Here is a 15,553-nt window from a genome sequence, read left to right on the forward strand (position 1 = left end):
ACATTTTTACAGTTCTTAGCATAGGATACATTTCTTTTATCAACTTTTAACATGAATATTTCATTCTAATTTATTATATTGATTTCACATATAATACTGTGGGAAGTTTCTATTGAAAATATGTGACTTTTTGTTCCTGTGCGTTAAATGTAAATATTTGTCCCGATTTTATTACTATATATATAATTCATTTATCCACTTGAAAAAGAAAGATTAATATTCTAAAATTTAAGACAATATTCTGAAAAAAGCAATTTGTTATAAAACTTGTGTGCAAGTTTTTATCTTGACCTCAAAATTGCATTTATTAAGTGTAACATCATGAAATGATAATTAGTTTGTTTACATCCTGAATAAAAATATTTAAATTTGTCTTTTTTTTTATTTAAGATTTCAAAGCATTTTACTGACGTCTTATTTATTGTTCAATTTGCAGAGGACAAACTCCATGAATATTTGCCACTGGACATAAGCCAACCAACAATTCATCAACCATTTTCTGCTTGAACATGTCAGCCTTGTTCATATGGTCGGCCTATACACATTTACCTACCACATTGTAATCATAGTTCATGTAGTAATATGATTCTTTTATTAATAATCTAGGACATACTAAGTATCAGATACATGTCAATTAATACTTTATATGTCAGTCATAAGAAAACAATACCTATATACACCATGATTAGGTGCTAATATAAATATAATGAGAAAATTAACCTTGTAAAACATTCAGTTTTTAATCATTCAAGTTTAAAATTCTTCTGTAATTGAATATATGTCTGCTCTAATTTAGGTCAAGAAAAAAAAAGATTATTAGAATTTTGCATGATTGTGCAAAAGCTGACAGTTCAAAATAGTATAATGCAATCTAATATTGAATGAAAGAAGGTCGAACTGACATTTCGATATTTATGGTAAAATACAAAACTTCTTTAACATAAATATATAAAATGGAAAATGGAAATGGGGAATGTGTCAAAGAGACAACAACACCACCAAAGCAGACACTTAATCAAAAATGTATACTAGTTCAGTGATAATGGACGTCATACTCAACTCAGAAATATAAATATAACTATAAAGATGGGGTTTAATTACTCCTGAATTGACCTTAAATTCTCAGTCTTAGAGAGAAAAAAATAAAACCTCCAATCACATTCATCGATGTAATAACAGACAAATATTACAGGGAACACAGAAAGAATATCATTTCAACTCCAAATTGAGTTAAAGGAGCTTCTTTTATCACTTTTGGTAAGATCATGATAGCCAATTTTCATTGGAGGAGTAGGCTGCCAGAGAAACATGAACTTTGACTGAAACCTGCTAGCCTAGTGAAGTCAGGTAGAAGTTGCCATGAGTAGATTTGATTATGGTACACCTGATTTGAGCAGGGATTGAATTCAAAAACTCAGCATTGACCGTCTAGTGTCCACTGATCACTGTGGATATCCAACTTAAGAAAATGAGATGAAAGTATGTGTAAATCTAAGGAACATTACTTCTATGCTGGCCTGAGGAAATCAAACAACTCTCAATTAAGATATATAATCATTTAAGATAGACTTTGCTCAAATTTATAAAGCATGTTCATTGACAATTCTTATTCCTGGCATAGTTACCCCTACATGTATTAACAGAAAGAAGTTCTGATTGCTAAACACACTTTTTTTTTTATTATTGCAATAGGGTGGTAGGTTTTGTTACATAAATGAATAAAAAGATATGTAAGGTACATTTGTATTTCCCAATAAGATAAGTTAATTTAGACTTAAACTAAGTTCTCCTGGCAGAAAGTCAGAAATTGTCTGATTCTTCAACTATTGAAACATTAATGTTAAATATTTTCTGGCCCTTAAAAAAATAGTTTTGTTCTTTATACCTTTTATTTACAATTAAGTTCAGAATTATACTATCCCTTACAATAAAGTTAATTATACTTATATCTACCTTGTTTTTGTTCCAAGTCCAATGTTTGACTTATATCCTCAAAGGAATTGCATTTTATTTACATTTTTACACCTCTAATACATTTCTTCACAAGGATTTGACAAACACATATTTGTTCATACACATATATAGACATGTACGTATGTATGAAACCAATCATATATTTGACTATTGTGTATTGTTATTTGTGATTAAGATTACAGGTCAGATAAAACTGTTTTGAGATTAAGATAAGCTTACCACAGACTATTCAAATATCATGGTTTGAACTGCATACAGTCAACTTCTTATCTTTTGAAATGTTTAAATGCTGACCATTTAAGATCACTGATCAAACTTAATCTTTGTGATCAAACTTTCAACATTTAAATTAGAGAGATTTTCATTTTAACTGACCTAAACAATGACAAAAATATTAGCCATTTTTCTCAAGTCATTGAACAACAATGTGGTACAAACTACCTAAATATTTGGCACTTTGCTTTGAAATTTATCTTTATATCTTACAAACAGAAAACCTTTAGTATAATTATATGAAGTTAAATAAATTATATCCTCAAGCGAATTCTAATCATAGGTATCGCCATATAAATTTTGTATCAATTAACCAGACTAAATTAAGTAAAATTTAGAATACAAGTCAGAATTTTTGTAAACTTTGGTGGAATCAAACAAACTTGGTTGGGGAAATGTAAATAAAAGCAGATGTCAAATTCAAAGTACATGTAGGGAGGGATGGAGGGAATAAATTGATACAAGGGGACCTAGTCAAACTAGTATAACAAATCTTACTGATAAGATTTAAGAAAAATTAGATAATACATATCATGATTTGCTGAAAACTGGCTATTAGGATTGGAAGATGCTTTAACAACTCCGATTATGTAAAAGGGCCTTCAGAAATAATGTCAGATATAGTAAAGATAAAATATTCAAATTAGCTTAGATAATAAAGATATGGGTTAAACTAAATACCTAATTATCTTATTGCAATTTTTTTAAAATCTCTGAAAAATTGGTATAAGAGATGTAATGGACTTTTTAACATTTTCAGTTTGGTCCACAAGTATAACATATACATGTAGATACATAAAATTAAATATGGAAATGGGGAATGTGTCAAAGAGACAACAAACCCAAAGACCAGACAACAGCCGAAGGCCACCAATGGGTCTTCAATGCAGAGAGTAACTTCCGTTCTTAAGCTTACCCCTCAACAAAAATGTATACTAGTTCAGGGATATGGACGTTATATTAAACTTATTTTTGTAAAAAGATATTGAAAGACTTCTGAAAAGGGATTCTAACATGTAAACCAGAAAATATTTCAGAATTTTTATTCTGATTATTTTATCAACATCTGCCTTTATCTTCATTCAAATCTTTGAAAACAATGAATAACTTGAAAGTTGACTACTATTCTGACCGTGAGATATATTTTGAATTATACTACCCTATGTTTGTGGTTAGATGTGATATCAGAGCTGGTGTTCTTATGGCTGACAGAACTGGTGAATGAGGGATACTGCCTGCTGATGGAGGTAGTTGCTCCAGAGATTGACAACCTAACTGTAGATCATATAACTTGTAAACTTATACATAGACTTACCTCCGTGGGTGATACGTCTCCTAACAAATCGAAATTTAAAGTCGAAAATGGATCCTTTTTCTGAACTGAAAAAGTAAAACAAAATAAATTTTTTACATGTGCATGTTTAACTCTTTCTTGAATTTAGAAACTAATGGCAAAAAGGTGAACTATTTTACCCTTTGCATACCTATATACTTGTATACATAGAATATGTACAAATTTATTTAATTACAATACTTTTACCAATTAAGCATGTCTGTTATGTATGAGTTGGCTGGACTAATCTGTTGTTCATTGGCTGGTAACAAACCATAAAGAGAGAAAGGTATAAATTTGCATACTTTTAGTGGTTTAATACAATTGCATTGTATATGAAAAGTTATAAAAATTAAAAATACTCAGTTCACATTTTGGGCATATCTAACGCCTTTTGTAATTATTTTTTTCTGTTTAGAAAAATGTATAAGGCTTCATATCAAAATGAATTCAAATTTTCTTGTCCATAGTTTGATGGAAATTTGAGACAATTTCTATACACCTAACAGTGATCATAGCATCGAGAAATTATTTGTGTTGGAAAGATTACATGACAGATAAATAAAGCCAACAACTTCCAGCACATTATGTTTAAAATCTAAAATTGAAAACAATTTACATTTTGTGAATAAGTTAAATAAGACCAAATACCCCTTTCAATGTTGTGATAGACAAAGGTATACCCAAATCTAAAACAGTAAGAACCATCTAAAATATTTACTTATAGAAGCATTTAACATTCTTCATAATTGTTTTAGAAAAATGACTGTGGTTACAACATGAAAAAGAAAACTTTGCAACTGAAAATGTCTTCAAGCTTAATGCAACACCTGGATTTCAGAAAGTTAAAACTTCCTGAATTTTGATGAGCAAAGAAAAGTCTTAAATTCCTCCCAACAGTCTGTAGATGTACACTAGTCAACTTTGAGGTGTAAACCTAGAGTAATTTTCGTTAAATGGGTATGCCTAACGATGAGTGGATTGTTTAAAATGAATAAAAATGCAGAATTACCTTTCTTTTCAGTAAATGTAACGAGTGTCCTTACAGGTTCTCTAGAAACCTGGACAGCTACATCCCTTCTATGACAATGACAAGATAAACCAGATTTTGTAACATCCGACACCTTTCTACGTTTGTGACGAGGATGAGAATTTCTCCTTACAGTCTGTGTACAACGTTCAACATGAATTGTTGTGGATGCATCACGTGTACACTTTTTAGCACTTGAAGAAAATTTTCTCCTCAGAAATTTCAGAAACCTATTCATTATAAGTTTCAAAAAACTACAAATAGACCTAGAACCGGCCATATTCTTCTTGAAAATTTAGCACTATCTTCTGCCATGAAAAACATGGATAAATGAAGTGATCAACAGCTCACCTATACAATGATAGAGAATTTGTAAAATTGACCAAGTCACTTGATTGGTCAAAAGTTTATAACCCCAATCTGGTTTACAGACAGCTAGGGTATCCTCTTTGTTATATAATCAGTGATCCCCTAATTATGATATACCCACCTGAAGTCAAATAGCCCCAAGGTTTGATATAGGTGTATTAACAGGTGCTTAGTAAACAGTAAATAGTAATAACCACACTCATGTCTACAAGAGTTAAGAGCTACATGTGGTGTAATCTTATTAAAGTTTAATTGCTGTCACAACAGTTTGGAAAGGTAAATAATTATTGAATTAATATAAATTAAATGGATGGCATTTTATTAAGAAATTATGATATTAGTACTGGTCAAGCATATCACACCTTAAAATATTGATTCAATATGTCATATTTGTATCTCTGAAAACAAAATGCATTTCTTTTAAAAAAAATCCTGGAGTCATTTTTTAAATATTTTTTTTTGAATGGGGAAGGAGTTAAAGTAAAGATGCCTTTCATCCCTATCAATACTTGATTTTTGGCGAAGTTATTTCTTTATAAATAATTGTTTAATTGGATATTTTACCCCAATGGTGACTGGGGAAAAGAAATATGGTCACTTAAGGTCCTTTTCCTACAGGCAGTAAAATGCTTGCCAAAGTGGGGGTCTGTTTGGCTGTCCAGGATGTACAAGTGTGCAGCCACGTCCAGTCAGATTTGGGACATTAAATCTGATGCCATGTGTAAAGAGAATTTCACACCCTCTGCCAGTTAAGAACCCTTGCAACAACTCTTTGAGGGGTCCGTAGGTGACCTGTTGTACGGCAAAATTTCTGTCCCTATCCAATATACCCTCATAATTCAGTGGCAATCCAAATTTCCCATACCTTCAACCCTGTATGGCATCTACTGCAAGACCTACCTATTGGACATGTATTTATTGTTAACTTTTTATCGTCTTAAATATGCACAAACTATTTGCCACTGGACGTAAAGCAACCAATCAATCCATCAATAAGTAACCTTTTATCTACTGTAAATTAATTATTATTTGTTATCAAAACCAATTTTTATGGATTTTGTGGGTATAGGCCAAGTCAAACCATAAAGGAGTAGAGCCAGGAAGCAAAATATTTGCCTTGTATAGGTGTTTTTTTCATATTGTTAAATGTATGATATTTGAAAGTATATTAAAAAAAGGTGTATATCTGCTTCTTATGTCACAAACGACTCTCTTTCTAGCTGCAAAACTATTGGACATTTTAGCATATGTTTTCATTAAATTTACAACACATTTATTTACACTTTGAAAAATTTGAAAAAAGATTTTTAGGGCCAAAATTGAGAGTTATATAAAAGAACCTTCTCCTTTAAATGTTCAATGGAGTAGGCATTTTCTATAGGCTTAAACTGTTTAATAGATGCAGATTTTGACAAACCTGTAAAAATCAAGAATTTGAAGAAGTATATTTTTCCTCAAACCATGAAAATTGGTATCCACAAAGCTAAAAAAATATATCACTTTATCATGAATATATCAAGGCTATAATATAAAGTAATAAAAAATAAGGAGATGTGGTATGATTCCCAACTTTTTGATTATATTAATCAATTGTTGAACATTTTCCAATGGCCAGGATTAGATTTAATCTGTATTGAAGACCAAGTGTTATAAAATATTTACAGGATTCTTATTGACAATGAATTTGTGGTTTAAAGACAAACCATCTAGTTTCTTCCTTTTTACTACCATCTACATGTACATTGTAGATATGAGTTCAGGCATTTTCCATGTTGTACATTGAACTATTAGCCAGCTCGACGATCTATTTTATTTGGAAATAATATCATGGTCAGAATGTGGTAAAGGATAATCTTTACTTCTCTAATCAAATTTGACATCAGCTAAGGAATATACTTTAAAATTTCACTTCCGGAGGTCCAACTGACAAAATTTGAAAATACTGTATTGACCATATGGGAATACATCTTCGCAGATGATGGGAATATTAACATGTCAAAATTTAGGGACCCCAACCAAGCCAAATGTTCAGTAGCATTGGCTACCTTTTCCACTGGGTCTCTGTTAAGCTTATTCCCTGATTTGTGTTATATATATATTTACTTGGAGTACTGGTGGGTGATCGTATATCTGTGATCTGTTCAACTCCACTGCAAAACTCGTCAAAACTTATTTTTCCTTTACCATCTGGGTCCAAAAGTTGAATAATACCAATTATTTCCTAAAATAAAAAGGCAAAATAATTGAAATTATCTGTCTAAAAATTAAGAACTGACGCTATTTATAAAAGAGGATAAGAGGATAAAATAAAAACACAAGAAATACAACTAGTTTTTATCTTGATAGGAGTTCATATCTGTAAGGAGTTCCAAGATGAGATATTTTCCATAGCTACATTGTATCTCATCTTATACCTTAAATTCTGGACTCTGGACAATTAAGACAGTTTCAATATTTCATGCTTAAATTGACTCTAAAATATTCAGTTTCCTCTGGCTCTTTATAAGCACTGTGTTAAGAAAATTATCTCCTTCTTTAACCAAATGCAAACAATAAGATACTTATATTGTAGGATCTTGTAGTATTTTTGAAGTCAACAGAGGTGTTTTGGTAATTCTATACTCTTAATCCTCGACTTTGTAGCAAAGATCTTGGGATTCATGGACACACTTTTGCAATGTTTAATAAATAGCATCCCTGTCATGCCTGTAGTGATATTTTATTCGAAATATTTGGGATATTAACATCCAGTAGCTAATATTTCATGCATGTTCAGGACGAATTTGGGAAAAAATATTATACAAACACTAATGAACAGAGCAAAGAAAAAGAGTTGAGCCATTTCCTTGCAGATATAGCTATTTATTAGTAAACTATCAAAGGTAGGTTATATCTGAATTCAAAACAAAGCTCTCAATTTTGACACATAGATTTATTATATAAAATGTAAATTATATACAGGTAAGAGATTTAACAGATGATATTTTGTTTTGAAATAATTGTACAAAGAATATTCAGAATTTCCTGTATTGTAGTACATGTACTTAATAATATATGTCTAGATCTATATTTAATGCACATGTACAAATACAACAAAAATATTTAAACAAAAGTACATATTCATTGTTGTTATGAGATGTTATGGTATAAATTTAAAAAAAATGAGAAGCATTATAGATAATGATTCAACTCTCCTCCAGATACCAAATGACATATACATAAAACAATAAGCAAAACCCATAAGAATATTTCAAACCATGAATTGACATCACATTCTGGAAGAGAGTTGTATCATTATCTATAATGCTTCTCATTTTTTTTTAATTTATTCCATAACATCTCATAACAACAATGAATATGTACTTTTGTTTAAATATTTTTGTTGTATTTGCACATGTGCATTAAATATAGATCTAGACATATATTATTAAGTATTTAAGTACATGTACTACAATACAGGAAATTTAATTGATTAATTTTAAGATAATTTGAAAGGTCTATATTTATTTAGTTGATACTGGATAGGAAAGTTAAAGTGATATACCTACATGTATGGTATATATTCATGACACTGTTAACTCTCAACACCGTGACAAAACACAGAATTTAACCAAAAGCATCTGCAGTAACATACATACATTCATTATCACTGGACTAGTATATATTTGTTTGGGGGCCAGCTGAGGGACGCCTCCGGGTGCGGGAATTTCTCGTTACATTGAAGACCTGTTGGTGACCCTCTGCTGTTGTTTTTTATTTGGTCGGGTTGTTGTCTCTTTGACACATTCCCCATTTCCATTCTCAATTTTATTGTATATATACAATGTATATGATGAACAAACAATGGAAGCACAAATTTAGAAAAGGAGACATTTAGCATAATATTTAATGCACATTATAAATTTATCGTAACAGACATCATTATTTATAAATTAGAAGATGTGGTATGAGTGCCAATGAGACAACTCTCAATTCAAGCCACAATGTATAAAAAGTTAACACTCATAGGTCATAGACTCAAAGACATCCTTCAACACAGAGTCTAGGCTCACACCAAAAAGCAAGCTAAATGACTCGTGTAAATCAACATTCTAATCTACAGAATCTGTATATAAAAACAAGAAGCGAGAAACACTATTAACTAAAACAAACGATAACCATTGTACAACAGGCTCCTGACTTACATGTACGACAGGTACATAAAAATCCAGCGGGTTTGAACATTTGAACTGTAAGATGGGACGAAACCTCCCTTACCTCGGACAGCGGTGCAACAGCAAAAAACAAGAACACAAAACAACAATGAAGCTGCTTACTTAATGTAAAGCCATTCTTTTTGACAAAAATTTTGTTTGAATAAACATATGGTCAACATGGTCAAGGTGATTGCAACTATTGGTGTATGCTCCTTTTTTAAATAGGGGTTTAATTTACAATATTGAAAATATAAACTTTGTCAAAGAAATCTCAATTACAATCCAAGTCATAAAATATTAATTGAGTTAATATTCATTGGTTGTGTTAAGGTATACTATGCCTACTTTAAATATAGCTTTAAAATTTATTATTATCATTATTACCTATAGATCCCTAAAAATATATAATAGTACATTGTATATTCATTCTGTCCATACATTATTGGAATTTGTACTGACAAGGCAATTTATTTTCTGTGGGATAAATATTTGCAGCACATGAATATCTATATATACAAGTCATTAGGACACTCACATGACTCATATACACCCATGCAAAACACGTTCATGTAACCATAATTTTAAAAATAACAGGGAAATGTTGTTTAAATGTTGCATATGATATGTATTATGCATCTGACAAGCAGGTAGTTTTAATAGTTTGAGAAACAGGAAGCAATCAGTCTGCATAATAGAAATCTATAGACCATATTAATTTTATTTACTACAAACTGAAACCATATTAGTTTATCGAGTCACTAACAAATACCATTTAGTTCCAGCAGTAGGTGTCAATTGGTTTTGATTACTTAATGATTGCCAAGAATGATCTAATCGACATCTGTCACAGCTTACCTGGCCATCAGACTCAGTACCAAAATGTTCCTTTGCCAAATTCTTAAAATGATCAATGGTTATAAATCCTTCTTTATCCTCATCACAGACATCGAATATATCTCTCAATTTGTCTCGAACGTCCTCTTCCATTTCGTGCTATATACACCCACTGAGTAATAAATTTACCTATATTGACCCCAAATGTTTACAGGTAGATTGCAATGTTTAACAACACCCCACGTCAACACCGGAAATGCATACGATTAGAATTAAATCTATGCATAATTGTCAGATTATAACGCACTTCATCTGTTAGAATATACGAAACAAACAATAAGTAACTAATAAATCATAAAATATTAGTTTGACTAAATCATAACACGTTCTAGCATGAATTCGGTGGCTTCAATTATGTAGATTTGTGTGCGGATGAATTTGTGTATTCCCAGTTTGTTGTAACAGGGGACATAACCTAAACAGGTGCTCGTTATTTTTTTCTTCAAAAATTCGTCAAACTAATTCGGAAAAAAACGTAAATAACGGAAAAACATTGAACCTCTATCGTAAGAATTATTAAATCATTATATAATGTCTAAAGGAATGAAATAGATGATTTCAGATAACAAACTGAGATTTATCTCAATATTAAAATTAATATGAATAAAATCTGTATTCCCATGCATGCATCGATCAGCACTTGTCTTTAAATAAAAATCATAAATATACCCCAATATATGGTATTTTTGAAGAAAAAAAATCAGACAACCGCATGTGTTATAGCAAGGATTTCTATACTATAGTCTTACTATGCAGATCCTTGGTGAGAAAGTATTAAACATGTTAAGCTGGATGCAATTAAAACCGTGGCATTCGGGATTTTTTTTTTTCTAAAGTAGAAGATCGTTGAACTTGCCTCTGTTTACATTGAAGCTAAAATACTGATCACAAGAACTACAAATTTTGTGAAAGCAAGAAATGGCTAAAAAGTCAATTATGTTATACTATGCAGGAATATTAAAAAAAGACAGTAAGAAATTATTACTAAAAACACCGGTCAATTTAAAACACATAAGCAATGTTATAGCCAATTAAGCATGAAAAGCAATATAGATTAAAGCATTTATTATCTGCAGGCATATATGAAATGAACAACAATAAGTTTTAAAAATCAATTATGACCGGACTATGAAGACATGCATTTCATGTGTAAAATTCTTATTTTCTTATTTCATTTTTTTTCACCATTTTTTTTATATTTGCATATGTTTCATTTAAATATTTAATTGTTCTGGAATTTTATTTGAAAATTAAGACACGTGTTTTTTAAACGAATTAATTGTCATAATCTTTGTCAAAGGACTGGATTTCAATAACTATTTATTTAATTACTTATTTTCTGTTATAGTTAGGACAATACTTGACATATAATTGTGATAACCTGTAGTAGACACTAATTTCTCATTTAATCTAGTGTTAATTTAATTGGGCACCTGTTAATCCTTTAATTACTTCTGCTTAAAGATATTGTTATTGTTCTTATATTACAGGGGTATGTAGTACTGTCATGCCGGTCTTTAAAAGAAAAGTTTATGGATCGAAATATTCTCTCTTGGTTAGATATATTGTTGGAATGCCATTTACCCTAGCTGTATTTGTCACGAGGACCTCTGTCAACGCATATATCTGATACATTTATTGCGAAGCTGACCCCAGCAACAGACGATGAATACACGGAGAACACAAATGTTTTACCGAGGCTGAAGGTACCAGGTTCCTGGTAATGGAACTTTTTCCAAAACATAAATTTGTAACATCATTATAGACAACATCCGATTAAGTTAGTTTTGTGAAAAAACTGTAAACAACCAAATTATTTGTTTAATGTTTTTACTAGTAAATCTTGACTGTTGTGTTTACTGATGGCCCATTCGTGTATAATTTGCAAATAAACATATTTAACACAATCTATAGCGAAACGTTATTTTTGGCATAAGTGCAAATGTTTTAGACAATTCACCAGAATCCTCAATTTTCATGGACAACTGGATATAAAAAAAAATCCAGATTAAATTAAAAGCAAGACAACTTCGAGATGCAAAAATGACGAGAAAACTCATCAGTAAATGTCGGTTTTGATTCAAAAAGTGTTAAATTCGGAATGAAAAATCGTTCATTATAATATTATATAGATATTAGAAGATTTTGTATGAGTGCCAGTGCCCAAGTCACAACTTTTAAAAGTAAATCATTATAGGTCAAAGTACAGTCTTCAACAGGGAGTCTTGGCTCACCCGGAACAGCTAGCTATAAAGGGCCACAAAAAAGACTATTGTAAAACCATTCAAACGGGAAAACCAACTGTCTTATCTAAATAAAAAAACAAGCTACAGTTATGAACCACATCAACGAACGACAACTACTGAACATCAGATTCCTGACATCGGACAGGTGCAAACTAATGCAGAGGGTTAAAACGTTTTAATAGGTAACAACTTTCACCCTTAAAAACATAATTCTAAAAGCATGATTTAGTAAAGGCGTAATTCGTGAGCTAGAGGAAACAAAGAATCAACGAATAAAAGAGACAGAAAAAATTAAGGAGCTACGGGAACGCGGGTCAGACCTTGAAGAACATAGTTCTATAAGGTGTCAGACCACCAATTACTCCCTCCAATTTAAAACGTATCCCTACTCTGACACAAAATAGTGCTTTTGATGTCCTTGTTTACTTAAACTACCCAACATATTTGCAGAAATGAAACTTTTGGTTAAAGAGAAATATGTCTAGACCATTTTGAGCCAAAATTTACTTGTCTATGAATTTGCATTAAAAATTGAGAATTAATGCGTTCCATAGTATACTAGTTTAAGATTTCCAGAAAACCAGGGGTTATTTTTGGAGTACCTCTGTTCGAAGGTCAGTTATTTTGTTAGAAGGCTTTAAAGGTATGGTGAAAATTGGCATGTAGAAAGCTGATACATGTACAATTCAGGATATACCTGGTTTCTATGAAGTTAAACTTAAGGTAAAATTATTAGAAAGCTGTGAAAATTGCAAAATTTGGTTGAACACATAGGGATTTTCAATTTGTGGTCTGACACCTTGGCTCACCCGGAACAGCTAGCTATAAAGGGCCACAAAAAAGACTATTGTAAAACCATTCAAAAAGGAAAACCAACTGTCTTATCTGAATGAAAAACGAGATACAATTATGAACCACATCAACGAACGACAACTACTGAACATCAGATTCCTGACATCGGACAGGTGCAAACAAATGCAGCGGGTTAAAACGTTTTAATAGGTAACAACTTTCACCCTTAAAAGCATAATTCTAAAAGCATGATTTAGTAAAGGCGTAATTCGTGAGCTAGAGGAAACAAAGAATCAACGAATAAAAGAGATAAGAAATTAAGGAGCTACGGGAACGCGGATCAGACATTGAAGAACATAGTTCTATAAGATGTACACGCACGACCATGCAGAATGTGAAGCAATTGACCACCAATTTAATATGAACACGAAAAGTAACACACGCGCCGAACACAGGCGCAGGGCGATTTGGTGCCACGATATCTCACGGTAGCACAAGTTCGAATCCCGACCAGAGAAGAACAAAAGTTTGCTTCTGCAAATTTACAAATCTAAAATTGAGAAAACATTGTTAGGCTATTATTTAGACGAATTATATATATAAAATTTCAATGGATTTCAGCGTTGTTTTCCCATCACTGGTGATCCAATGGATAAAACCTGTCATAGAGTTGTCACTGTTTTAGACGTTCTTATTATATAATTATTTCTGTGACTGCATCCTACATTAATTTGTAAGATCCCCTATTATAGTTAATGCAGCTGATCTGTAATATCCCATCTGCATGCCTTATATATCATTTACTGTGTTACGACGCTAGATTAAAACTGACGAGGAAAGGTAACAACTGACCACCAATAGCTTGATTTTTTTTATTGAGTCAAGGTGGTCAAGTGGTCTAGCGTGTCGGACATAGTGGAAGACAATTTGGTGCCATGATATCTCTGTAGCATTCAAGTTCAAATCCCGAGGGAAGGAAAAAAATGCTTCTAAGAATTTACAAATCTTAGACGAATTATATCATGATATTAAATCCATTACGTTACATCTGGTGATCGGTAAGGCAAACGCCAATGGCAGTCAGCAGGGTTTTTAAAAACATCCGTTGTTCGACCTGCTAGTCAAATGCGTTTTGTTAAAATTTCCTTTTTACTTTCTTTGGTATTTTGGAAAATGTTGTCTACATGTGCTGTACTTAGACCACTCTTACCAAGCAAATGTTTTGCATGCATACTTATAAAAATTGCGGTTTTTATACAACGAAATTATAGGTTTGAACTTTAATTGTTTTCAATTTAGACTTGTATATATTTTTTCGTTTAGGCTTGTATATATATGCCTTCGGATTACATGATCAAGGGGTATTTTCCAGCAGACGAGTTCATTGTGCACAGGGTATGAAGGTTATTCCGCAGATACGTGTACCTCTTGTATAAGTGAACAAATAGACTTATTAAGAAGGAATATAGTTACGATACTGTTGTCAGGTCATTAAAGATTGCATATTTTGGCGTTAATATTGATTCACTTATAGGGTCTTTGCATCGGAACTAAACACATTTATTCAAAAACCAGTTGTTGGCATGACACGGGTTATGTTCTTCTCATATATGTTATGATGATATGATACTAAACCCCTAACGGGAAGGATTGTGCCTGATGTTCATATGATGAAATCATAATCTTTCAGTCAGTTTAATTGAAGTCTGGAGCTGGCATGTCAGTTAACTGCTAGTAGTCTGTTGTTATTTATGTATTATTGTCATTTTGTTTATTTTCTTTGGTTACATCTTCTGACATCAGACTCGGGCTTCTCTTGAACTGAATTTTAATGTGCGTATTGTTATGCGTTTACTTTTCTACATTGGCTAGAGGTATAGGGGGAGGGTTGAGATCTCACAAACATGTTTAACCTCGCCGCATTTTTGGGCCTGTCCCAAGTCAGGAGCCTCTGGCCTTTGCTAGTCTTGTATTATTTTAATTTTAGTTTCTTGTGTACAATTTGGAAATTAGTATGGCGTTCATTATCACTGAACTAGTATATATTTGTTTAGGGGCCAGTTGGAGGACGCCTCCGGGTGCGGGAATTTCTCGCTACATTGAAGACCTGTTGGTGACCTTCTGCTGTTGTTTTTTCTATGGTCGGGTTGTTGTCTCTTTGGCACATTCCCCATTTCTATTCTCAATTTTATTTTAAATATTTACGTGTAACAATAGGGTACGTGAACAAAGTGTTACTTGTACCTAGACATAGAGAAGGCTGAAATTTACATTGACCTAGCTACTTTTATGGGCTGATCAAATTGAAACTCAACAGTCATTGGTCATCACTCCTGAAACAATAGCTGGCTCAGAAAATAGCAACATGAGAATTAAAGGAATTGTTTCTAGCGACGAGATTACAAAACATTGCTGTTAAAAGGCAAAAATGTTTTCTAGATTAATA

General features: G+C 31.8%; 1 protein-coding gene and 2 long non-coding RNA genes across 11 annotated transcripts in view; 2 read left to right on the forward strand and 1 right to left on the reverse strand.

Annotated features, from left to right (window-relative positions):
* LOC143045517 (rab11 family-interacting protein 4A-like) overlaps positions 1 to 10,420 on the reverse strand; it is a 31,011-nt gene extending 20,591 nt beyond the window's left edge. For 6 of the 9 annotated variants that reach the window (XM_076218084.1, XM_076218083.1, XM_076218081.1 and 3 more), the window contains exons 1-2: positions 4,593 to 4,944; positions 3,563 to 3,627 (exon numbers count right to left, since the gene is read on the reverse strand). In XM_076218084.1, the coding sequence (XP_076074199.1) occupies positions 3,563 to 3,627; positions 4,593 to 4,890 (363 nt within the window). In that variant the 5' untranslated portion in view covers positions 4,891 to 4,944. Of the gene's footprint in view, positions 1 to 3,562; positions 3,628 to 4,592; positions 4,945 to 7,082; positions 7,201 to 10,030 lie in introns of those variants that run through there. The other 3 variants (XM_076218085.1, XM_076218080.1, XM_076218082.1) reach the window with 2 other exon arrangements.
* On the forward strand, positions 210 to 1,598 carry LOC143045522 (uncharacterized). Its single transcript, XR_012968968.1, has 2 exons — positions 210 to 511; positions 1,193 to 1,598. It is a non-coding gene; the product is annotated as an uncharacterized LOC143045522 (long non-coding RNA).
* Positions 5,112 to 11,980, forward strand: LOC143045519 (uncharacterized). The gene is made up of 2 exons (XR_012968966.1): positions 5,112 to 5,255; positions 11,560 to 11,980. It is a non-coding gene; the product is annotated as an uncharacterized LOC143045519 (long non-coding RNA).
* Positions 11,981 to 15,553: the final 3,573 nt, after the last annotated feature.

The sequence above is a fragment of the Mytilus galloprovincialis genome, chromosome 9 (genome assembly GCF_965363235.1).
Source record: "Mytilus galloprovincialis chromosome 9, xbMytGall1.hap1.1, whole genome shotgun sequence".
Taxonomy (NCBI): domain Eukaryota; kingdom Metazoa; phylum Mollusca; class Bivalvia; order Mytilida; family Mytilidae; genus Mytilus; species Mytilus galloprovincialis.